Here is a 25,160-nt window from a genome sequence, read left to right as displayed (position 1 = left end):
GAGCAAGGGACAGACTCGGTAGGTTTGGTGGCAAAAAGTCAAAAAATTCCTTTTTGGTGACTCTGCGAAGAAGGAGGGGTGGTCATCTGCTGAGAGTCAGGGGGCTGATGAAGAACTTGGGTGTGTGAGGAGGGGAGGTTTGAAATGGCTGCTACAGAAAGGGAGGGAGAGCTGCCTAGGGACACAGAGTTGTAGGTCAGCACTGAGGGCCTACTGGAAGCTAGGGACCAAGAGTTTATAGTGGCGCAAATTTATGAGGTTGGATGCTTTTCTCCAGCAGTGTTTAGCTGCCTGGGCACAGACATGGAAAAGGCGGATAGTTGGACTGACCCAAGGTTGGGATGTTGCCAGGCGTATGCGACAATCCTGGGAACTGAGGCTATTGGCAAGAAAGGGGCGAAGTAATCGACCATGAGGTCCGGTCCTCTAAGCAGAGTGAAGAGTATCAAAGACAAGCCCTCTATGAGCCAAGCCATAGGGAAACTCTGGAACATGTGGCAAAGCTTCTGGAAAAGACATTGAAGGACAAGTGGAGGGGAGGAAGACCTGAGATGGGACAGAAAGGCAGATTTGGGGGGTTGAGCCAGGAGACTTGCCTGTGTGGGACCAGGAGCGGATGGGGAAGACAGGCAGAGGGGGGAATTTTCAAGGGGGGGGAGGAACTTGGAGGCGGTCTCTGCGAGAAGTGAGGCGGCCCCCAGTGAGGGGGCGTGGCCAAGAGCCAATCCCAGCGAGGGGGCGGGGCCCGGGTAACTGGGTCCCAGCGCCGCTGTGCCTGCGGCTGCCTCAGACGCTGCTCCCGCCTCCCCACCCCCCTTCCCCGGGCTCCTTCCCGCCCGCCGCCGCGGAGACCCAGGTCGAGGCTGGGGAGGACGGTGGAGCCAGGCCCTGGCCTCTCCCCTGCCCCCGCGGCTGGAGCATCTTCCGGACGGATTGGCCGAGGGCGAGCCCCGCAGCCTGAGCGCGAGGCGCACACGCGCGCCCCCCGCCTCCGCCGTCCTCCTCCCCCTCCCTCCCTCCCCCTGCCCGCCCCTCCGCCCCCCAGCCTCCGCTGCGGCGGGAGGAAGAACCCTCTCCGACCAGCCAGGGGAGCCCAGATCGATTCCCATTCGGGGAGAAAGAAGAGACCCCGCTCTCCAACCAGCCCGACTCGCCCCGGGGCCTCGGAAGTGGCTCGCCGCCTGCGGGGGAGCCCGCGCCCCGCGCAGCCCCGACCCTCGCCCGGCCGCTGCCGCATAGACAGCGCTCCCCCGCGGGCCCCCGGCCCCGCCGAGCCCACTCCCAGCGCGGGGCCCGGGCCGGCGATGCCAGGCACGGCAGCGGCGGTGGCCGCGGCTGCTGCTGGTACTGCCACCGCTGCCACGGCCGCTGGCCCGGGCCCGGGCTGGGGACTCGAGGCTCCGCAGTGGGGCTGAACCCGCAGCCCCGCCCCCCGAGCCTGAAGCCGCTGCTTTGCCGGGCGCCGGGCCTCCTCAGCCCGCGCCTCCACCCCAGGAGCTGGAGCCAAGCGGGGAGCCCGGGCCCCGCGCCCAGGCCCGGACCATGCACGGCCACCGAGCCCTGGGGGGCGCCGGGCCTTCTGAGCCCGAACACCCGGCCGTGAACCCCCCCGGCGCCGCTCCACCGGCCTGTGCCGACTCGGACCCCGGAGTCTCGGAGCCTGGACCGCCGGTGCTCAGGGACTCGGGCTTGGCTCTCGGCGGAGCCCTGGAGCCCCCGTTTGCCGGACCCTCGGACGCTGGCCTCGGCGCGACTCCAGGCCCCCGGGTCTTGCCCTGCGGCCCCAGCCCGCAGCACCACCGGGCCCTGCGCTTCTCCTACCACCTGGAGGGCTCGCAGCCCCGGCCTGGTGAGTGATCGAGAGAGCATGGGAGCCCGGCCGCGGGCCTGGTGCTGGGAGGGGGTTCTCGTTCTCGGGCTCTCCAAGCTCCACCTCGGGGCCGGCCCGCTCACCCTAAGCCCTTGGAGTCTTCTCAACCTCCAACCCCTTCCCTCCCTCCTAGGCCTTCATCCAGTCCTTTCAACCTCTGTCTCCAGTCTTTTCTCTGGCCCCTGTGCCCCCTCAACCCCTCGGACTCCCTTCTGTTTTATCTGGTGAGGCTAATGGGAGAGGGAGCACACCAAGAAAAAGGGGCAGGATGGCAAGGCAGTAAGGGGGGTTGGTTGGGGAACCGGGGTTTGGGGGAACAGGAGAAAAGGAGTCTCCCATTTGCCAAGCGCCTATATTGTGCCAGGCACCGGGCTGGGTGCTTTACATGGATTCGCATTTCATCTTCAGGAGCCTCCTGTGAAGTAAGTATCATTAGCCCCATTTCGTAGGCGAGGCTCAGAGAAGTTTAAGTAACTTGCCCAAGGTCACACAGCTAGTACGGGGCCAGGATTCCAAACCAGATCTATTTGAGTCCAAAGTCTGTGCTCTTTCTGCTTCCCCCAAACTGAGGTTGGAGACCATGTAAGTAATGCCAAGCCTTCTGCTTATGTGATTTTCTCCTGTACTGTTAGAGCTCTGGAGTATGAGTGGAAAAAAAAAAAAAAGGATGGCGGATTGATCCAGGGTTGGGGTTTTGCCAGGTGTGTGTGGCGGGAGGACAGGGGAAGGAGGGAATGGAAGGTGCTGATGAGAGAGAAAGGTGTACGAGGTGAGCCTGGGGCTCGGGTTGGAGGGGCTGGTGGGTAGGGAAACAGCAGAAAGGTAAGGGCAGGAATGAGCCAGTTGCACCCAGCTGGAGAGCTGCAAGGCTCCAAGGTTGTTTGTGAGGAGAAATCAGGATGCTTGAACTTGGATTTTCGGCAGTGGAGCAGCTCTTGGGTAGGTCACAGACCACTGCCTGGGGATGCCTTTGCACTGCCCAGAACTCAGTGCCCGAGGAGTCCAGCAGGGCCTCCCCATCTGGGAACATCCCCGTAGGAACCTGAGTTTCCAGGCTCCACAGGTCTCTGGGATTGCGACCCAGCACCAGGTAGCAGTAGCGAAGCATCAGAACCCAGGCAAGAGCCCTTAGGCGATTTGGCTCAGTGCATAGAGCAGCGGTTCTCAACCTGTGGGTCGAGACCCCTTTGGGGGTCGAACGACCCTCTCACAGGGGTCGCCTAAGACCATCGGAAAACACATATATAATTACATATTGTTTTTGTGATTAATCAGTACGCTTTCATTATGTTCAATGTGTAACAATGAAAATACATCCTGCATATCAGATATTTACATGATGATTCATAACAGTAGCAACATGACAGTTATGAAGTAGCAACGAAAATAATTTTATGGTTGGGGGTCACCACAACATGAGGAACTGTATGAAAGGGTCGCGGCATTAGGAAGGTTGAGAACCACTGGCATAGAGCATCAGTCTGTGGTCGAAGGGTCCCAGGTTCAATTCCTGTCAAGGGCTTGTACCTCCCTCGGTTGCAGGCTCCTTCCTGGCCCGGGTCCTTCAGGGTGCATGCAGAAGGCAACCAGTTGATGTGTTTCTCTCACATCGATGTTTCTCTGTCTTTCCCTCTCTCTCCACTCTCTAAAATCTGTGGAAAAATATCCTCAGGTGAGGATTTAAAAAAACAAACAAAAAAACCCAGGCAAGTTGGAGTCCTTGCTACTGTTATGACCTTGGGCTAGTCATGGAACCTCTGGTATTTTTCAGGGGCTCCCTGGGTGTGGGCTAGAGATATCCAGCTGACAATGGCCTTTAACCCCCTTCCCTACATGTGGCTCCTGCCACTTTCCAAACTCCCCCGATACACTGGGTGGAGCAGGCTACTCACCCACTTTACTGCAGCACCTTCTTTCCAATCCCAAAACGTGCCACAAGCACTCCCACCTCAGGACCTTTGCATCTGCTTTTCCCTCTGCCTGGCAGCTCTTACCCCTGCTTTCCACCTGGCTTGTTCCTCATCTTTCAGGTCTCAGCTCAGATGTCACCTCCTCCGAGAGACCTTCCCTGACCACTTAAGTAGGGGCACTTGTGAGTCTCCATTGCCGTTGCCAGCGCACTCCCGTCCCTGTACTCAGTACAGTCCGCGGTGATCTCATTGTACTACTTGTTTATTGTCCATCTCCCTCCACTAGAATGTGAGCTCCGTGAGGGCAAGGGGATCGGATCTATTTTGTTCACACTTGTAGCCCCAAGACTAGTGCAGTGCCTGGCACACAGTAGGCGCTCAATAAATCCTTGTTGAACAAATGACAACAAATTCCAAGGGAGCACATGGAAGACCCTCAGTAACTATTGTCTAAGAGAAGGACAACGGAATTCCTGCCCTTCAGATATGCTTGGTCTGCAAGTCAGTAGCTGGGCGGCGTCTAGAATGCTGGTCCCTGACCTCTGATCAGTACACAGTGGTGATTCTGAGTTGCCTTCACCCTCCACCAGTCCTTCCAAATTACCCATCGTGATACCCACCCTGAACTGCTCCCTTCCCCCCCCCCCAAAAGTTTCCAGGATCCTTTTCCCAGTGAAGTCCCTGCCTCTGTCTTTGGTGGGTGTCTTTTTTTTTAACTCCAAGATGAGGATTGGGATTAAGAAGGGTGTCAGGGAAGGACCTAGCCTCCCAGCCAGCCATCCATAACTGACTCACTGTGTGGCCCTGGGTGAGTGACTTCCTTTATCTGAGCCTCGGTTTCTTCATGTAGAGCAGCGGTTCTCAACCTGTGGGTCGCGACCCCTTTGGCGGTCGAACGGCCCTTTCACAGGGGTCGCCTAAGACCATCCTGCATATCAGATATTCCATGACAGTAGCAACATGACAGTGATGAAGTAGCAACGAAAATAATCTTATGGTTGGGTCACAACATGAGGAACTGTATTTAAAGAGCCAGAAGGTTGAGAAGCACTGATGTAGAGAATGCCATGAGGCATCTAGGAGATACTGGTTTGCAAGGCCTGCAGAATGAAATTTATTTTTTTTTAAATAAGAGGAAAACCTAAAGAGGAGGCGGAGGAATTACTCAGGCCCTGGCAAGGCGGGTGCTGGGCCATGTGATTCACAGCAGCATGAGGCGTGAGAGGCCCGCCTCCACTGCCCAGCCGGCTCAGGGGTAGGCACAAGTGACTTGCTTCTCTTTGCATAGTACTCGCCTATAATTGGCCCAGAGAGGACAGGGTTGGTAGTTGTCAGGGGAGTGTGTGTGTGTGTGAGAAAAGGGGGGGTGGAGAGTCCTGAGCTTCAATTAAAGCGTTGAAACATTTTAGTCCACATGTTAAGACTTCTGTGTGCCCTTCTGTGTGCCTGTCAACTTCCTCAGACGGCTGAGGCCTTTATTGAATCAGCATCCTTAGGACCCAGTGGCCCATTCTGGGCAGAGGGGTTTTAAAAAAATATCTGTATCATCCATGTGAAGAGGCTTGAATTGCTTCGAAGTGCTTTCTCTTTTAGCTATCCGGGTTCCTGGTCGGGGTGGGGCCATTGTTTATGTGCCCATTTCCCAGATTGATAAAACCTACAGCCTCCCCAGTGAGATGCCAGAAAGGGCTTTGAGAGAGTCAGAGAGGAGTTCCCAGGTGTAGGATTGCTCATAGAGATTTGGGGGGAAACCTACCCTATTTCTCAGGCCTAGAATATCCTTCCAGATGCTGGGGACGGGGTGGCGCTTGGGACCGGACTCTCCCTCAGTGGAAAGAGTTGCACCTGATGATTTTTTGTGGGTAGTGCAAGGACTGAGCCAGTTGAAGGGGCAGCAAGTGGAGCTGGCTCTCTCGGATTTGGAGCCTGGGGCACCCTCAGAGACCCTAGGGCAGTGATGGTGAACCTTTTTTTAAAAAAATATATTTTATTGAATTTTTACAGAGAGGAGGGGAGAGGGATAGAGAGTCAGAAACATTGATGAGAGAGAAACATCGACCAGCTGCCTCCTGCACACTCCCCACTGGGGATGTGCCCGCAACTAAGGTACATGCCCTTGACCGGAATCGAACCTGGGACCCCCTCAGTCCTCAGGCCAACGCTCTATCCACTGAGCCAAACCAGCCAGGGTGATGGTGAACCTTTTGAGCTCGGTGTGTCAGCATTTTGAAAAACCCTAACTTAACTCTGGTGCCATGTCACATATAGAAATTTTTTGATATTTGCAACCATAGTAAAACAAAGATTTATATTTTGATATTTATTTTATATATTTAAATGCCATTTAACGAAGAAAAAATCAACCCAAAAAATGAGTTCGCATGTCACCTCTGACACACGTGTCATAGGTTCGCCATCACTGCCCTAGGACTTAGGATTAGAACTGGAAAGGCTCTAGATACATTTCCTGGGTTTCCCAAACTGGGTGAGTGTCAGAATCTCTTGTGGACTTTGAAAAAATAAATGTTTCCCAGACTCCACCCCAGAGCTCCAGAATCCTGGGGTTGCAACTCAGGAATATATTTTCAAAACTCCCTCAAGTGATTCTGATGCACAGCCTAGACTAGGAACCTCTGGGCAAGCCCATTTCCCAGTTGGAGCAGTGGAGGCCCAGAGAGGCAGTTTACCCATGGTCCTACAGGGAGTCGGCATCATTAGGACCAGAATGCGCCGGGCTCCCCTCTGAGGTCTTCTCCCTGGGGCCTCTGTGGGCTTCCCTCACTCCTCCCAACCCCAAAAGAAGGCATGGACCCTGGCCGGTGGGACTGAGTTAGTTGAGTATCATCCTGTGCACCAAAAGGTCGCCGGTTTGATTCTAGGTCAAAGCACATGCCCAAGTTGTGGGTTCGATCCCTGGTCAGGGCGCATACCAGAGGCAACCCGTCCATGATCATTGTTTCTCACATGGATGTTCTGTTCTCTCTCTCTCTGCCCCCCCCCTCTCTTTCAAAATCAATAAAAACATTTTCAATAAAAGGAGGTATAAGATCTAAGCTACAAAACTTGAGTCAGCCCCTCACCCACATACACACAAACCCTGGCTGCCTCGGTTTACCCCCTGTGCCTGCCATTTGGCAGTTCAGGCTGGAAGGCACTTGCACTTCTGGGACTCTAGGCATCAGCAGCGCCCAGCACAGGGCCTGGTCCTAAGGAAAGGCTCTGGAGGGGTGTCAGCAAGGTTTGTAGAGCTGGGAGGAGCAAGGAGGGCGTTTAGGTAGGATGTTCAGTGGGAGCAAAGGCACTGAGACATGGGGCATCCTGGGCACGGGGGCTGGTATTGAGAGGAGCGGACAGATAAAGCTGGCAAAGGGACTTTATGCTGAGGGCAAGAGGGGGCCCTTGGGGGTTTACCAAGCAAGGGAATGATGCGCTCAGATGGGAGTGTTTGAGAGATTCCCACAACTGTATGTGCAGAGTGGGTGGTAAGGGTGCAAGAGTGGGAGCAGGGAGAAAAGCAGGTAGCTTCGGTTTGAGCAGTGGCAGGTGAGGAGGGTAAGATCTGAGAGATGTTTTGGCGCTAACCTGGGCAGGCCCTGGTGGTGACTTGGGTATAGAGGCTGAGGAAGAGGGAGAGGTCAGAATCCTCTGGTGGGTGGTGGTGGAACCATCTAGAACAGCGGTTCTCAACCTGTGGGTCGCGACCCCTTTGGGGGTCGAACGACCCTTTCACAGGGGTCGCCTAAGACCATCGGAAAACATATATCATTACATACTGTTTTTGTGATTAATCACTATGCTTTAATGATGTTCAATTTGTAACCATGAACTGTATTAAAGGGTGGCGGCATTAGGAAGGTTGAGAATCACTGATCTAGAAGTAGGTGCAGGTGGGGGGGGGAAGACCTGAGTTGTGTTTGAGATATGTTGAGTCTGAGAAGCCTGGGCGGGGGGCTGGCATCGAGATGGAGGTGGCCAGTCGGGTTGGGAAGCTCAGAAGAGAGATATTGGCCAGAGATATTTGAGCGTTCTCACCACCAGCGCTTACCCCGGACCACACAACCGCTCATGGTTTTGGGGGCAAGTCCCAGCCTTGTAGACATGGATAGCGAGGTGGCAGTCATGCTTGCTTGGGTACATCTTGCACTACCTGCCCAGACTTTGCTTCAGCGATGCCTTTAGAGGTCCGTTTTTAAAGCATATTTGCATAAAGCAAAGACCATTTCGCAGACACCCAGGGTAGTGGCTACTGCCAAGAACTGAGGGGGTACTCCTGAATTCCTGTGGCTCTGTAGGGGTTCTCTCTGTGGAGGGCCTTCTGAGAGGCATAGAAGGAGGCTGCTTTTGGTAAGGAGAAGGGGGGACTCAGCACAGGAGGGGGTGGGCTCTGCTGGGATTTTTGGAGAGCAGCAGTTGGAGATTCCAGGGGAGTGTCTTGAGAAAAGACCAACAGCCGGGGCCTTCCAAACACACAACAAAATGGAAAGCCTCTGGGTAGCTGGGAGAAGGACTTCCCGGGACGAGACTAAGAGAATTGAAGTGTCCAAGTTGCAGGTGGTTCGCACCCCCATTCCTCCGCCCCTTCAGGTGCCTCTGTCCCCGGGGCAGGGCCCAGCTGGTGCTACCTGCTGCCCCCACAGGGAGTGGCAGCTAACAGTTCCCCAGAGGGACTCAAACCGGGCCTTTCTGGGGGCCAGGCCGCTAAATGCCTTAGGCAGATGTGGAGCTGGCCAGACGCTGGCTGGGTGGGGCTAAGACCTGTCTGGAATGGGGGCAGGAAGCACAATCTGCCACTGGCCTGCCCCTCAGAGCTCAGTTCCCGCATCTGGAGAGAGCAGATACCCTTGGGGCCGTGAGTCCAGCTGCTCCCGTCTCCAATACCCAGTTCTTTGGACCCAGGAGGTATCACACCTCCAAAAGGTGCCTCAAACACACACGCAGGGCTGGAGACAAGGCTGCAGGGCAGCAGGGAAAAAACCTCAGTGCTCCTGGCTCTGCCATGGATTCGCTGCGCCCCCAGGCTTCCCTTCTCCCCTCGGGGCCTTCGTTTCCCCATTTGTAAGCCTTGCACCCGGTCATCGACTCTGATTGGCATAACAGTGTGTGTGTATGTGTATATATATACACACACACACTTGGGGAGTGGTTAAGCAAGAGTGACAGAGGGGAGCAAGGAGGGCATGGCTTCATTTAACAAGCGTTTATTGAGCACCTACTATTTGCTTGGTCCTGGGAGAGGTAATGGATGGGCAACGAAGGCAGGCGCGGATCCCTAGCCTGGTGGAGCTCTTCTCTAGCAGGGACGACAGACACCACGACTAATGGCAAGCGCAAATGCTGCAGGAACGTAGGAGGGGGCAGGCCAGGACACAGGACACTTGTATGCGACCTGAAGGGAAAGTAGGGGTCCAGAGGTAAGGAGAGGCAGAAACTGCTGCTCGCTTGGGCCACGGGAGCCACATGTGCCAAAGCCCCAGGCGGAAGAGAGCACTTTCGAGGAACAGACAAGAGGCCATTGTGGCTGGAGGGTGGGGGTGGGGAATGTTCCTGAACTGGGCCTTACTGGTCCCCAAGCTCAGGAGTTTGGAGTTCACCCTGGAGGCGAAGCAAAGGGAGCCCTTCGCGGGGGGCTGCAGAAACGGGAGAGGGCCTTTTGCACAAACTGGCTGTGGTGTTGAGTGCCTTGCAGAGGGCTCTAAGGATGGGAGGGAAAAGTGAGTTAGGCTGGAGTGAAAGAATATGTATGGATTGTTAGAGTGAGGCGAAGTCCGGTCTCCAGGGTTGGGGTCTCCAGGTTGGGGTCGGGCTGGATGTATGACTAGAGGGAGAGGGAGGAGTCATGGAGAAAGCCAGCCTGTGGCTTGGGGAGCTGGGTGGATGGAGGTGCCATCCCAGGATGGGGCAAGCCATCCAGGGGCTGGGGCAGGGCTGGGGCTTAGGGTGCAGAGCCTGCCGAGCCTGGAGATGGGCATTTAGGTGTCAGTGTCCAGTGGGCATCAGCTGTGCCCATTGGGGCCCCGGAGTCAGGCAGTGAGGGGCACAGGTGTGTGGCAGAGGCCCAGACAGGGAGCTGCAGGTTCCGCCTGGTGCTGGGAGCGTCTAGCCATCGGGGCGCTTCCCCGTGGCCCGTGCACGGAAGGGGTTAAGTCATGGACGGAAGGCGTCTGGAGAAAGCGGGAAAGGCAGGACTGGCAGGGCTGGCCCCAAGGAGCCGCAGCTGGCATGGGAGCCCTTCCGCCCGGGCCGGCCTGCTAGGCCCGCGCAGCCGCCCACGCCGCCGCCGCCCTCGCCTCTACCTCCACCTTCCCTGCTCCCCCTCCAGCTCCGCCGGCTCCCTGAGGCGGGGCCTCCGCCTAATGCATTCCAGGTGTGGACCCGGCCCCTCCCCCACCCGGGCAGCCGGGAGGGGGCAGGGACGGTGTGGGTCTCGCTGTGCATCTCTCAGGGCCTCCAGCTTGCACACCTCGTAGCTTGCTGTCTCGGGGAGAGTCCCTTCAGAGATCTCTGTGTGCGCCCCGTGGGTCTGGCAGGGTCAGGCAGTGGGGAGAGCCCCCCAGGTCCGGCCCTGCCACTTTCTTTCCAGCTTCATGGGACCTCACCTCTCTGCGCCTCAGTTTTCTCATCTAGAAAATGGGGTGATCATCCCCACCACCTAGGTGTTGTAAGGATTAAATGCACACTGTAGCCACCACGTTCAACAGATGGCCCCCCGTCTCCCTCCGACTTGCCCCTGTGATGCCTGTCTCCCTCTCTAGCTGTCCGGTTCTATGGTTCTCTAGTTTTCCTATCTTTTCCCTCCTTGTCTTTGTCCCAGTCTCTTGCCTTCATAATCTCTCTTTCGCCAACTCTCAAGTCCGACCAGGCCTCTGGTGACAGGGGAAGGAGGGAGGGAATGGGTGGGGGTTGGGGTCCCTGGGGTCACACACAGCTGGGGTCACAGGGGCCATCCCCTAGTGGCTTTGTCCTCACTGGGAGGGAAATCCCAGCCAGCGTGGCAGCCCCAGCACTGGGTAATTACTGCCCCCAGTGCTCCCAGCTGCAGCTCCACTCCCTTCCCTTCCTGTCCTCTGAAGTCCCCAGCCCCTCCCGGGGGTGGAGCAACCACCCCCATGCTGCTCTGGCCTTAGGTCCAGGGACACTGGGAGGAGGTAGCCAGGCCCTCACAGCAATCAAGGAACTGGAAGAGGGAAGGGCGGCCTATATTCCCATGTGGTTGTGGCGTGTGCGTGCGCGCGCGCATGTGCCTGGCTGTTCGGTCCCTGTGGGTCTGTGTTTTGTGCATCTTAATGTTCTTGTTTCTGTTTGCCCCCGTGTATGTTTCAGTGTGTGTCTGCATATCCATGTGTCTCTTTGAGTCTGTATGTGTTGTATGTTGCTGTGTGCCTGGGTGTGTGTCACCTTGGCTCTGTCTAAGCCCCTGGGGGTTTCTAGATGTGTCTGCATGTGGGTGTCTGTATGTAGATCATGTGTGTGTGTGTGTGTGTGTGTGTGTGCTGTTGTCCATCTCTGTATGCCCCCTAGTACCTTAGCTGGTTGATGTGTGTGTGTGGCAGGGGCCTTTTGGCCTTTCCTGACCCTTTCTCCTGCTCTGGAACCTTCTTGCAAACCCAGCTTCTCTGTTCACTGTGCCCTCAAACACTCTCTTCTCCTCCCCACCGCGAGTATCTGCACATTTGCTCACTTTTCTTCCCTTGCCTGCATCCCCATGCTCAGTCCGGCTACACCTGTAAAAACACACCCATCCTGGACAGCTGAACTCAAAACCACCTCCTTTAGAAAGTCTCCCCCCACCCAAGTGTGATTTCTTTCCCAACTCAGCAGACATTGACTGAGGGTGTGCTCTGTGGCTCTGGACATAAGCACACTTGGGATCATGTCCCAGCTCAAACACTTCTAGCTGTGTGTCCTCAGGCAGGTTTTTTTGCTTCTCTGTGCCTTGGTTTCCTCATCTGTAACATGGAACCAATGGGCTTGTTAGGGGGGTGCCACACAGGAAAGCGTCAACACAATGCCTGGCCCAGAGTAGGTGCGCATCGAACAGTTGCATCCCCATACCTTATATCCTCCACTAAAAAGTGAACACCTTCAGTTCTGAAAGTACCTCCTGGACCAGACAGAACAAAAGGCAGATTCTAGTTCAGGGAACTGCTGACAGGTATTGCATGAGCCAGCACTCTGAGCCTTCTCGGGTCCAAAGGAGACTGGGCCTTCCAGTGGCTGGAAGAGGGGACCTCCAAGGCTGCCACCCAAGAGCCACAACACATAAGATAGAGCAGGAGATAAACAGCAGAAATGGAAGGGGCTTTAAGGACCATCTAACTGAGGTCTTGCAAAGTGGTGGCCCACAAGTGGAATTTGACTTACAAGTTTCATTTGGCCTAGTCACTGTTTTTAAAATTGGGGTATTTCACATAACAGTCTGGATTTCTGATTCTCTCAAAATATTGGAAGATCTGAAAATAAATAGAGGGCCCCGTTAATTCAATGCAACAATTAAATGGATGGGAGGAGGAGCTGCGGTTCCCATTTTAGGAGAGGCATGTGCTGTCTAGTTTACCCCAGTCCTCACCATTCCCTATTGCCCTACACTCTCCCATTTGACAGAGATGTCCTCACTTTACACAAGGGTCCACACTTTACAGAAACATCCTTCACTTTAAGAAGGTGTCTCACTTTGCTAAGAAAGTTCCTCCATTTTACAGAAGAGTCTTCTACTTTGTCAAAGAGTCTTTCATTTATAGACAGGGCATCCATTTTACACAAGGATCTTTTTTTAAATATGTTTTTATTGATTTTTTAGAGAGAGGAAGGGAGAGGGATAAACACATCAATGAGAGAGAAACATCATCCATTGTCTGCCTCCTGCACGCCCCCTACTGGGGATCAAGCCCGCAGCTCAGGCATGTGCCCTGACTGAGAATCAAACTGACCTCCTGGTTCATGGGTGGATGCTCAACCACTGAGCCACACTGGCCAGGCTACACCAGGGTCTTCATAGAACTCTTTCTCACCTTGCAGAATGCCCTTCCACTTTGAGGAAAGTGCCTCCATTTTCTAGAAACTTCTTCCCTTTACTGAAGGGACCTTCTTTTTATCAAAGAGACTCCGTTTTTTTTGTGTGTGTGTTTTTTTTTTAATATATTTTATTGATTTTTTATAGAGAGGAAGGGAGAGAGATAGAGAGTTAGAAACATCAATGAGAGAGAAACATCGATCAGCCGCCTCCTGCACATCTCCTACTGGAGATATGCCCGCAACCCAGGTATATGCCCTTGACCGGAATCGAACCTGGGACCTTCCAGTCCGCAGGCCGACGCTCTATCCACTGAGCCAAACCGGTTTTGGCAAAGAGACTCCGTTTTAAAGAAAATGTCTCCATTTTACAGGCGGGATCACCCGGGTAAGCTCCTTATTCAATAGCTCCCATTTTCCAAAGGTGCCTTCACTCTGAGGAAGGTGCCCCCGTTTTTATGCAGAGTCTTTATGTTTCAAAAGACCCATCTGCTTCAGGGAAGGGACCTTCCAGCTACCCACAGCCCCCCCCCCCCCCCGGCTCACACTTGACAGAGCTTTGTGATTGAACTTGCAGAGGACATCTGCCAGGTCCAGCGAAGCTGGGTGCAGTCTGGCCACAAAGGTGGAATGGATGTCATGTGCAAAGGGCCAGTGGGAAGAGGTGGGGGAATGCTGCCTGTATCCTGCTTTTTTCTCAAGCTGGGGAACTCCTCTGCCCCACATGGAGCTGGCTTCCCAAAAGGCACTTTCTTATTTACTGCTGTTCTTACTTCTCCACTCCCTCTGTTCCCTCTCCCCCACCCCACCTCAGGAATTCCAGCAGTCCCAGGGGCCTACCTCTCAGCCTGGAGAGGCCAAGATCTGGGCGTGCATTGGGGATCAGGAGGCCTGAGCGCTGGGGCCGGCTACTTTCTAGCATCTCACCAGTTCCTCACATCGCACATCTTCTCAACATTTTGCAAATGGAGAAATTGGGGTCCAGGGCAGTGACTCCCCAGGTCACCAGGGAGTTAATGGCCTGGCCAAGGTCCAGTCCGAGGCCCTATTAGCTGTCTTGAGATTAAGCCAAGGCTCCAGCTGGGAAAAGGAGCAGGGGGTGCTTTTGGCCAGGGAGGGGGAAGGCTGAGAGCTAAAGTTCCCCGAAAGAGATGAGGGAGAGTCCAGCCCGTGTGGCTCATTGGTTGAGTGTCGACCTATGAACCAGGAGGTCATGCTTCGATTCCCAGTCAGGGCACATGCCCGGGTTGCCAGCTCAATCCCCAGTAGGGGGTGTGCAGGATGCAGCTGATCAATGATTCTCATTGATGTTTCTATCTCTCCCTCCCTTTCCCTTCCTCTCTGAAATCAATAAAATATATATTTGAGCCCTGGCCAGTTTGGCTCAGTGGATAAAGAATTGGCCCACAGACAGAAGGGTCCTGGGCCTGGGTTTGATTCCGGGCAAGGACACGCACCTCGGTTGCAGGCTCCATCCCATTCCTGGTCCGGGCACGTGTGGGAGGCAACCAATTGATGTGTCTCTCACATCGATGTGTCTCTCTGTCTCTTCCCTTCCTTTTCTCTCTTCCTGCTTCCCTTGGGAATGGGCAACCGAGGAGTCCTGATCCTCAAACTCAGTTGGAGGGCAGACCTGCTCTGCCTGTAAGCCAGAAGCATGTGCTCAGGGCCCCTACCAAGCCTGGACTTGCAGCAACCAGAAACAATTTTTGGAATGATTCTGCTATTTCAATAACAATAAGGTGTCATGGGAAAATTCAGACTTCTGTTTTAACACTTACTTCACTGTGGTTTACAGCTTGAGTTGAATTTGAATGGAGTGGGGATGGGGCACCATAGTCTTTTCATTGCCACCTGACTCTAGTGGGAATCCAGGCTGATCTGAGGAGCTGTCGGTAGAGAGTGGGGCTGGATTCCGAATCCATCTCTGGCTGGTTTGCTTGTGTTTGCAGTATCTCCATAGCTTTGTGGCCTGTGGGTCTGCGTATCTGTGTGTGCAGTTTCGTGTCTGTGATGTGCAGTTCTGTTGGCTTTTTAAAAATATATGTTTTATTGATTTTTAGAGAGAAAGGGAGGGAGAGGGATAGATAGAAATAGAAACATGGATGAGAGAGAAACATCATCGATCGGCTGCCTCCTGCACACATCCCTACTGGGGATCGAGCCCAAAACCCCGGGCATGTGCCCTGACCGGGAATCGAACTGGCGACCTCTTGGTTACTGGGTCGACACTCAACCACTGAGCCACACCAGCTGGGCAGTTCTGTTGGCTGTTAAGCCCAACACACCCACATTGCTCGGTGGGTGGGGGACACTATGCCCTTTCCCTTCATTGTTTCACAGACTCCCCAAACCAGGGAGTTGTGGTTATTATCCTATTCTTCCGATGAAACTGAGGCTCAGATAGCTGGCGAGGCTTGCTTAGGGTCACACAGCTAGTGAATGGGGGTATTGGGATTTAACTGCCACGCGACCCCTGAACCAGCTGTTCCTAAGGTGTTGCGACACCTTAACTCATGCCGTGCGCTCGGCAAGTGTGGTCACACCACCCTTCTTCGGAATCACCAAGTACCACAGGTTTCTAATATTGACTTTGGTTTTTAATAAATAAAATGAGCCCGGCTGGCTTAGCTCAGTGGTTGAGTGTTGAGGTCACAGTTCGATTCCCGGTCAGGGCACATGCCTGGTTGCAGGCTCGATCCCCAGTGTGGGGCGTGCAGGAGGCAGCCAATCAACGATTCTCTCATCACTGATGTGTCTATCTCTCTCTCTCTCTCCCTTCCTCTCTGAAAGCAATAAAAATATAAAGCAATCAAAATAAATAAATGAATAAATAAGACAAGATTTAAGGCAATGCCTGAAATAACGGCACTGTCGCAAGCATTCAGAGCCGGCTGCTGGGTCATAGGGTAGGGAGGGGGCTGGCTCCCAGGTACCACCTTGGAGGCCTGGCTCTGCTTCATTCACCGGAAGCCCTCCTTGTCTGGGGTGGCTGGAATTCACCCCCAAAAGTCCCCTTAGGTTTGCATTTCAGGTAGACAACCAATACTTTTTTTTGTATAGCATAGTTAAGTTTTTAGTAAAAGGATGCATGAGCCACACTTCCACTCAGAAATTATTCATTGTTTTTCTGAAATTCAAATACAGCTGGGCAGCCTGTATTTTATCTGGCCACCCTGTGGCTGGCCTCTCCCTCCCCAGTCCCGACTGGCTGACTCCCTTGCACTTCCTGAGCCGCACTGAGCTCCTCCTGAATGAGAGTCTCTTGTCTTTGAGATCCGGATCCTCCCTGAAGGTCAGGGTCAAGACTGCCCTCCAGCCTGTCCGCCTGTCCGGGTGCAAACCCCCACCGCCGCCCCACAGCAGTGGCGGGGCAGTGCCAGGGTGTGCTTCCCATGCATAGCAGCAGCGTGGCTGTGTGTGTGTGTGTGTGTGTGTGTGTGTGTGTGTGTGTGCGTGCACATGCCAAGCCTGCCACACACGGACATGTGAACAGCTCTGAGGTTCTCACTCGGTCTTGGAGGACAGTGCACACTGCTGAGTGGCTGGGTGCATTTTCACAGAGAGCGATGAGGTTTAGTGGTGTGACAGTGTGGGGGTGGCCTTTTTGATCTCTGCTTCAGGGGACACTGGGGACTCCGGCGGGCGAGCCCAGTGGTGGAGGGGCCAGTGCTGGTGGAGGACCTAGTCAGGTGTGGAGATGTGGATGTGCTTATGTGTGTGGGAGAAAATGTTGTGGATTATTTAAAAAACAGGCCAGTGCTAGCCGGTTTGGCTCCGTGGATAGAGCATGGGCCTGCAGACTGAAGGGTCCTGGGTTTGATTCTAGTCAAGGGCACGTACCTGGGTTGCAGGCTTGATCCCTGGCCCTAATCAGAGCGACCAATCCATGTGACTCTCTCACATGGATGTTTCTCTCTGTGTCTCCCCCCCTCCCTTCCATTCTCTAAAAATCAATGGGAAAATATCCTCGGGTGAGGATTCACAACAACAACAATTTTTTTAAAAAAATAAAATAAAATAAAGTTTAAGACAGAAAGGAAAAAAAGTACAAAAACAAGCCAGAGAAAAGCAATGCAGGCTGCTCCTAGCTGGGTGGGGAGGAGATGGAGCAGTGGGCAGGGCTGTGGTATCTAGGAAGGGGAGGGCCTCCAGCTGGAGCTCCCATAGCGCAGGGATGGGATTTTTTTATCCTCCGGTTCCAACTCCACCAGGCTCAGAGCAGAGCTCAGAAATATTTAGGGGATTAAATGAACCCAAGGGAAGCCAGAAAGTCCAGCAGGTCATGAGGGGCCACCGAGGCCTAGCTGAGAAGTTGCTATTCTCCCCGTGGGAGCCACAGAAGGTTCTTGAGCAGGTAAGTGGCAAGACCTGGGACCAAGGAGCCACTGAGGGAAAACAGGAGACAGGGACATGTAGGCAGAGGGACAGGGAGGGGAGCACTGAAATGGGGGAGGGGGATGTTCAACCTTTCCCTCAATGGAGCCTTGCCTGGTTCTTGGTCAGGCTGAGGCTCCTGAACTGGAACCCCATTGTTCATCTCCGCATGGGCGGGTTTGGGGGTGTTGCTCTCTCCCTAGCCACACTGCAGCTCACCTGTCTCTGAAGCACCAAGGTACACCCCTCTCCCCCTGGCTCCCCTCTTCTCCAGCCTCACCTTAGAGAGCATGCTTAAGGAAGGAGTCCAGTCTGTGGAAAGTCTGCATGGACTTGCTGTGTGATCTTGGGCAAGTCATTGCCCCTCTTTTTTGTGTGTGTGTGTGGGGGGGGATTAATCCTCACCCAAGGATATTGTTTCTATTGACTTTTAGTTAGTTAGTTAGTTTTTCCATTGACTTTTTTTAGAGAGTGGAAGGGAGGGAAGGAGGGCGGGGGGAGAGAGAGAGAGAGAAACACCAATGTGAGAGAGACCCATGGATGGGATCAATAGAACTTGCAACCCAGGTCAGTTCCCTTGTCTGGGAATCAAACCTGAGACTCTTTGGTGCATGGGCTGATGCTCTAACCACTGAGAACACCAGCCAGGCCTTTTTTATTTTTCCTGTTAACCCTCACCGGAGAATATCTTTTTCCATTAATTTGTACAGAGAGTAGAAGGGAGGGAGTGAGGAAGAGGAAGAAACATCAATGTGAGAGACACATCAATTGGTTGCGTCTCGCGCACGCACCCTGACAGGGGCTGGGCACAAACCTACGACACTTCTGTGTGGGGGGCGATGCTCTAACCACTGAGCTACAGACCATGGCTCATTGCCCCTCCCTCTGTCTTCATCTCCTCATTAGAACCTGGGCTGAAAATCCCTGCCCCTCTTCACCTGGGAAGCCAAGATGCCCCAGAACAGCTGAATTTCATTCAGCTTCCCATGCTGTAGGGCTGCCAGCACAGTGGCTGAGAAAAAGGAGAGGCTGGGCCACAGCAGAGCCTTGGAGGGTGGTATGGTCACCCTATCCCCAGGATAAGCAAAGGGAGAGGACCCCCAGCGAGGGCCCCGCTGCCCTGTGCAGAGTGGGTGGGGGGGACTTACCCAGGGAGGCCTGCCTGCTTTGAGGTGGAGACAGGGCCAGGTCCTCCAGGCCAGAGGAGGCAGACAAGGGGCGCCTGGGACCCCAGCACCTACATGTGTACCTCCAATCGGGGTCTCCGCATGGCAGAGCGCCCGGCTTTACTCTCTGGATCCCTGGCCCTGATAGCAGCTCCTGTCTGTGTCTCTCACTTTCTCTGGCCATGTGTTTCTCGAACTGTGTCTCTGCGTGTGCCACCCTCCAGGTGATTCATCCTTCTCAACCCCACACCCAGGGGGAGGGGAGGGCAGGGCAGGACCAGGCCAGGATGTGCTGAGCAGGGCAGGGTGAGCAGCCCAGCTGAGCTAGAGGAGCGCCTCCCCCCTCCCAGCCAGGGCCCTGCCTGCCCAGGTGGGAAAGGAAGTGAGGAAACTGCACCCAAAGCAAGGTACGGGGTGGGGGTGGGGGGCTCAATCTGGGCCCTGGGGCACCACGTTCCCTCAGGACTGGGAGGGCACCGTGGCCTCAGTCCCCTGGGGCCTATCTAGCTGGATGGACTGTGGCCAGGGTGGTGTCAGGGACTCCGGGAAGCTGCGGGAACCCCGGGGGTTGGGCTAGTCCTTCTCTCCAGGACCCGGAGACCTAAAATTCCCTGGGACTCCTTTATGCCAGTGTGACCCTGTAGGCTGTCTCTGTGTGTGTCTAGCTGTGTTTTTGTAACACAGGCCACATGACCCATTAGACCAGGAGGCAAGTGTTGTGTGTGTGTGTGTGTGTGTGTGTGTGTGTGTGTGTGTGTGGCTGAGCCCCTAAGAGCCGGGGACATCATGGACATGCTTGTTTCATGTGTATGACCTAGTAAGTTATGATATATGTGTGTGTGTGTGTGTCTGTGTTTCTGGGCACATGGCAGTGTGTGACTGTGTTGAGGTTGTGTCTCACATGGGATACTGACCCTGTGTGGCTGTCGTCTTTGGGACACCATGTTACCATGTGGCCCTGCAATTGTGAAACACGGTGTGAGTGACACTGCGTATGTTCGAGACTCAGTGGAGCCATGTTCGAGGAGTGTATGCGCAGGTATATGATGAGGAGTGTTTGGGTAACTGTTGTGCAAGGCTGTTTGTGAAATAGCAGGCTTGCAAAGTGTGACTGCGTGATCATATGTGACGCTGTGACTGGGGGTCTTTGTGGCTGTATGTGACCGGGTTTTCAGGAGCGTGATGGCATGTGATTGGACGTTTGAATTTATGTGGCTCTGCAGTCATGTGACACAGTAAATAACACCTGTGTCTCTGCGACAGGGTGGGCCCATTGGTGACCGAGATGGTGTGACACAGGGTAACAGACCCTCCATGGCTGTGAGAGGCCACGTGGCTGTGGCATAGACACGCTGACACCCTGTGTGTGGGTGGTAGCTCTTTTTATTTTTTTAAATATATTTTTATTGATTTCAGAGAGGAAGGGAGAGGGAGAGAGAGAGAGAAACATCAGTGATGAGAGAGAATCGTTATCCACTGCCTCCTGCACACCCCACACTGGGGAGCAAGCCCACAACCTGGGCATGTGCCCTTGACCGGAATTGACCCCGGGACCCTCAAGTCCGCAGGCCGACGCTCTATTGGGTGGTAGCTCTTTGACTGCCGCTCTCTTGTCCTCAAACCCTTCTGCCCACAGGATGGTCATCCGGCCCCTCAGCCTGCCATCCAGCCTTGCCCTCTCTGCTCCGGCCTCCACTGACTTCTGGATCATCTGAGACCCCCCCCCCCACACACACACACATTCCTTCCCTGAGGGCATGTCATCTCTAGGGGGTCCCTTGATACCAGACAGACCAAATCTTCTCTGCCAAGTGTGACCATCATCTCGCCCAGGGCCAAAGGCAGAGGTGGGTTTAGGGAGCCCACTTCGAGGCAAGAGGGACAGTACAAAAAGGCCTCCCATTTTCTGAATGTGTTACTGTCTTAAAGCTGTTCACATGACCTGAACTCTGGGTGCTGGGTATGTGGATGTGGGTGTGGGTGTATGTAAGTGGAGGAAAGTAGTGCAGATTAGTGAGAATCTGGAATTTTAAGAAGCAAAACTTTTGCTCATGAAATACAATCTTATCATTTGCCAGACACTTAGCTATATAAAGTTGTCGGCAAGGAAGTCCTTAGATCCTTAGAAAAAGGGTTAAGAATGGTTTATGGCCCTAACCGGTTTGGCTCAGTGGATAGAGCATCAGCCTGCGGACTGAAGGATCCCAGGTTCGATTCCGGTCAAGGGCATGTACCTGGGTTGCAGGCACATCCCCAGTAGGGGGTGTGCAGGAGGCAGCTGATCGATGTTTCTCTCTCATGGATGTTTCTAACTCTCTATCCCTCTCCCTTCCTCTCTGTAAAAAATCAATAGAATATATTTTAAAAAATAAAAAAAGAATGGTTTATGCTCAGCCCTAGCTGGTTTGGCTCAGCGGACCAAAGAGTCCCAGATTCAATTCCAGTCATGGGCATGTACTTCAGTTGCAAACTCAATCCCCAGCCCTGGTCGGGGGCATGTGGGAGGCAACAGATCGATGTGTCTCTCTCACATCGATGTTTCTCTCTCTGTCTCTCCCCCTCCCTTCCACTCTCTCTAAAAATCAATGGAAAAAATATCCTTGGGTGAGGATTAACAAAAAAAGAGAATGGTTTAGGCTCAATGTACCCACTTTGGTCAAATAAACCAGGACTACAGCTAAGCAAACTATAGGGTGCTCGCTCCCACCCCCACCTGGGTAAACTCCCAAGTAAATAATGACATGCAAGGGATCGATGTATTGATCACAAAGAACTCTTATCCTGTTGCCAAAGGTCTTCTCTAGTGGTGAAAACTCCCAGCCCCAGCTCTGGGCCTGGCTCCCTGCCTGAGGGCTGGGATAGGGGCTTCCCAGGATGGCAGTGTGGCCAAGAAAGGGGTGCAGGGAAACCTGACACCCCAGACACCTGCTAAGATGTGCTACGCCCCAGCCCCCTTTGCAGTAACATCAGTTGCTTCACACCCAGTCTCTCCCTTCCTGCAGGGCTGCACCAGGGAAACCGGATCCTGGTGAAAAGTTTGTCCCTTGACCCTGGCCAGAACATTGAGCCTCATCCAGAAGGTCCCCAGCGGCTTCGCTCAGACCCTGGCCCCCCCACCGAAACCCCCAGCCAGCGTCCTTCGCCACTGAAGCGGGCACCAGGCCCAAAGCCACAGGGTAAGTTGTTCCAGAGAGTGGCAGGGAAATGGCCCAGGAGAGGGGAAGGAGGAAGGGAAAGGCTGGCCAGGGGCAGAGGAGAGGTGTGTTAGGAGAACACGAAGCACCATGGTCTCGGGGCAGAGGCTGTGGCTTGGAGCTAAAGAGCACACACTGGGATCTCACCCCGGGCCTGCTCGGTGCCTACCTCAGGGGGTGTGGAGGGGCTGGTGGCTTGGCTGTGACAGCCCCATCCAAACCCAACACATTGGGATCTCCTCTCTTTGTCCCCTGTCATCCAGTCCCCCCAAAGCCCAGCTACCTGCAGATGCCCCGGATGCCCCCTCCACCTGAGCCCATCCCCCCTCCACCATCACGCCCGCTGCCTGCAGATCCCCGAGTGGCCAAGGGCCTGGCTCCCAGGGCAGAGGCCAGCCCTAGTTCCGCAGCCGTATCCTCACTGATCGAGAAATTTGAAAGGTGAGTGTGGTGCCTGGGGGACCCTCTAGGGGTGGGGGTGAGGGTGAGGGTGAGGGTAGGCCCAGGGTAGGCAGGACAGTCGTAAGACAGGCCTCGCAGTCAAGCTCACACCTGCCTCCATGTGTGTCCACCACCCGCCTCAGGGAGCCTGTGATTGTCGCCTCGGACAGGCCAGCCCCTGGCCCCAGCCCAGGTCCCACAGAGCCAGCCATGCTGCCACAGCCACCCCCGCAGCCTCCGGTGCCCCAGCTTCCCGAGGGTGAGGCCTCCCGCTGCCTCTTCCTGCTGGCTCCTGGGCCCCGGGATGGCGAGAAGGTACCCAACCGGGACAGCGGCATTGACAGCATCAGCTCACCGTCCAACAGTGAGGAGACCTGCTTCGTCAGCGATGACGGACCCCCCAGCCACAGCCTCTGCCCCGGGCCCCCTGCCCTGGCCAGTGTCCCCGCGGCCTTGGCTGACCCCCACCGGCCCAGCTCTCAGGAGGTGGATAGTGACCTGGAGGAGGAGGACGAGGAGGAGGAGGAGGAGAAGGACAGAGAAATCCCAGTGCCCCTGATGGAAAGACAGGAGTCTGTGGAGGTACTGACCTGTGTTCGCTGACCGGCAGGACCCTTTGGAGAAACCAGGAGCCTGGCTGGTTCGCTGGGTTCTTTCTCTAGCTCAGTACTTCTCCAAAGAGTGTGTTTCCACTTTGGATGTTGGGCTTCCCTGGTCCCCTGGTACTAACTATGAGTAGCAACACCCTGTCCCATCACCACTGTGACTACCAGCCTGACCGTGCACAGTTCCAAATGCCCACTTGGAAAATGGTTCCGCCCTCATTGGAGAAACACTAGTGGGGCCTCAGTTTTTCTTTCTTAAAAAAATATTGTTATTGATTTCAGAGAGGAAGGGGGAGGGAGAGAGAGAGAGAAGCATCAATGATGAGAGAGAATCATGGATTGGCTGCCTCCTGCACGCCCCACACTGGAGATTGAGCCCGCAACCTGGGCATGTGCCCTGACTGGGAATTGAACCGTGACCTCCTGGTTCATAGGTCGATGCCCAACCACTGAGCCATGCCGGCTGGGCTGTGTCTCAGTTTTTCCATCTTGAAGATGGCCATCCTAGTTGGGGACCTTCAGAGTCTTGTTCTAGCTCAAAAATCCCATGACTTAACAGCTGGCCTCCAGAGGGGCACAGGGGCTGGAGTGCCCCAGGTACCCGAGGCTCTGGGGACGAGGGCTCTCGGCCACAGGAACCTCTTTCTGGGCATCCTTAGGTTGCAGCCAGAAGTTGGGTCGTGGCCAGGATGCCTGCTCCACCAGAATCCAGCTCAAATGTGGGAGCTGAGGCCAGGGACTCTCCAAATATATGTCCAGTGAATAGGAAACTGGGCCAACAGGCAATGCGTTTTATACATTTTTAGATTTCTGTCTTTTCCTCCCACGCCAGGTACTCAGCAAGCCTTTGCTGACAGTGAACTGAGTGGGTGAATAAATACTAACATTTATAGACTACTTAATCTGCAGTCTGCTCTGTTTCACTTATATGAAATCATTTGTCTCGATTACAAATGGACGTAGGCGCTATTATTAGCTGTATATGTAGATAACGGCACTTAAATACAAAGCAGTTACACAATTTATATAAGCTAACGAGTGGCACAGCTAGGATTTGAACCCGGGAAGTCTGACTTCCTGACCCACAGGCCTAACCACTGCACTATGTAAATGAATGGAGAGAGCCGACCGCTGTGTGAATGACTGGCCTAGTGAAGGAGTGCATGGCATCTGGATTGTGGGGTGGCTTTTTTAAAATATTTTTATTGGTTTCAGAGAGGAAGGGAGAGGGAGAGATAGAAACATCAATGATGAGACAGAATCATGGATCGGCTGCCTCCTGCACGCCCCCTACTGGGGATTGAGCCTGCAACCTGGGCATGTGCCCTGACCGGGAATCGAACCGTGACCTCCTAGTTCATAGGTCGACGAGCAACCACTGAGCCATGCCAGCCGGGTGAGGGGTGGCTTTTATGATATATTGAAGAGTCATGGATGAAACTAGGGGGCTTAAAGGTCTAGAAATGGGATGGAGGGTTATCTCTGACATTAGACTTAGACTAGCCTTTGAGGTATTCTGAGAATTCTGGGGGCTTGGGTAAAGGTTAGAGTACAAGACTGTGGGTCAGGTTGCCTCTTCTCCTTTCCAGTTGACCGTGCAGCAGAAGGTGTTCCACATTGCCAATGAGCTCCTGCAGACCGAGAAGGCCTACGTTTCCAGGCTCCACCTCCTGGATCAGGTGACTAGCCCCTCGGGGTCCCGGGGCCCTGGGATCTGGTAGGTGGATGCCCAGGAGGAAGAGATAGGACCTGAGCCCAACCCTTCCATTGGGGCTAGAATCTAGAGGTGGTAAGGCTCCTCTCTGACCTTGACCCCCATCCTGTCCCTAAAGTCTACTTTGATTATGACCCCAAACTTGATTTTTATACCAACCTTCATCCCTAACCCTGGGTGGGTACACCAGCCCTAACTGCAACTCTGACCCAGATCCTGAATTGACCCCTGCCTGTAAACCAGACCTTGAACCTCATTCTAACACTGACCCCAAATCCACTAGAATCACTAAGGGCAGGGACTTTTAACTGCTTTCTTCACCGCCTGGCACACAGTAGGCACTCAAAAATATTTGCAAAATGAACAGATCTAATTCCAACCTTCTCTCTGACCCTGAATCTAATTCTGACCTTGACCCTGATTCTGACTTTTCATTGTTCCAGTGCCTACCTCTAGGTCCTAACCTTGACCACCTGATCCAACCCCACATGGAAATCTAATGCCATTCCCTCTCTCCTCAGTCTCAAGACCATGCTGATTCTAAAGGTCCACAGTGCTACCCACAAACACTGCCCTCACCTGCGAGCCACCCCTCCCCTAGCCAAACCCCAGGCCCAGCTGGGCTGAGCCTTCTGCCCTGCTCCACAGGTGTTCTGTGCCCGGCTGCTGGAAGAAGCCCGGAACCGCAGTTCCTTCCCGGCCGATGTTGTCCATGGCATCTTCTCTAACATCTGCTCCATCTATTGCTTCCACCAGCAATTCCTGCTGCCTGAGCTAGAGAAGCGCATGGAAGAATGGTGAGGGGCCCCAGATCTAGGCTTCTGTCCTCCTGTCCACTTGCCTGTTGACACTCAGGCCAGATGTGTGCACAAGT

General features: G+C 54.3%; 1 protein-coding gene across 2 annotated transcripts in view; it reads left to right on the top strand.

Annotated features, from left to right (window-relative positions):
* Positions 1 to 791: 791 nt before the first annotated feature.
* Positions 792 to 25,160, top strand: part of FGD1 (FYVE, RhoGEF and PH domain containing 1) — a 42,121-nt gene continuing 17,752 nt past the window's right edge. The window contains exons 1-6 of one of the 2 annotated variants that reach the window (XM_059679979.1): positions 792 to 1,849; positions 21,335 to 21,508; positions 21,790 to 21,967; positions 22,111 to 22,549; positions 24,162 to 24,251; positions 24,935 to 25,083. In XM_059679979.1, the coding sequence (XP_059535962.1) occupies positions 1,543 to 1,849; positions 21,335 to 21,508; positions 21,790 to 21,967; positions 22,111 to 22,549; positions 24,162 to 24,251; positions 24,935 to 25,083 (1,337 nt within the window). In that variant the 5' untranslated portion in view covers positions 792 to 1,542. Of the gene's footprint in view, positions 1,850 to 18,614; positions 18,740 to 21,334; positions 21,509 to 21,789; positions 21,968 to 22,110; positions 22,550 to 24,161; positions 24,252 to 24,934; positions 25,084 to 25,160 lie in introns of those variants that run through there. The other variant, XM_059679980.1, reaches the window with a different exon arrangement.

Source organism: Myotis daubentonii, chromosome X (assembly GCF_963259705.1).
Source record: "Myotis daubentonii chromosome X, mMyoDau2.1, whole genome shotgun sequence".
Taxonomy (NCBI): Eukaryota; Metazoa; Chordata; class Mammalia; order Chiroptera; family Vespertilionidae; genus Myotis; species Myotis daubentonii.
This window is presented reverse-complemented; position numbering and strand designations above follow the sequence as displayed.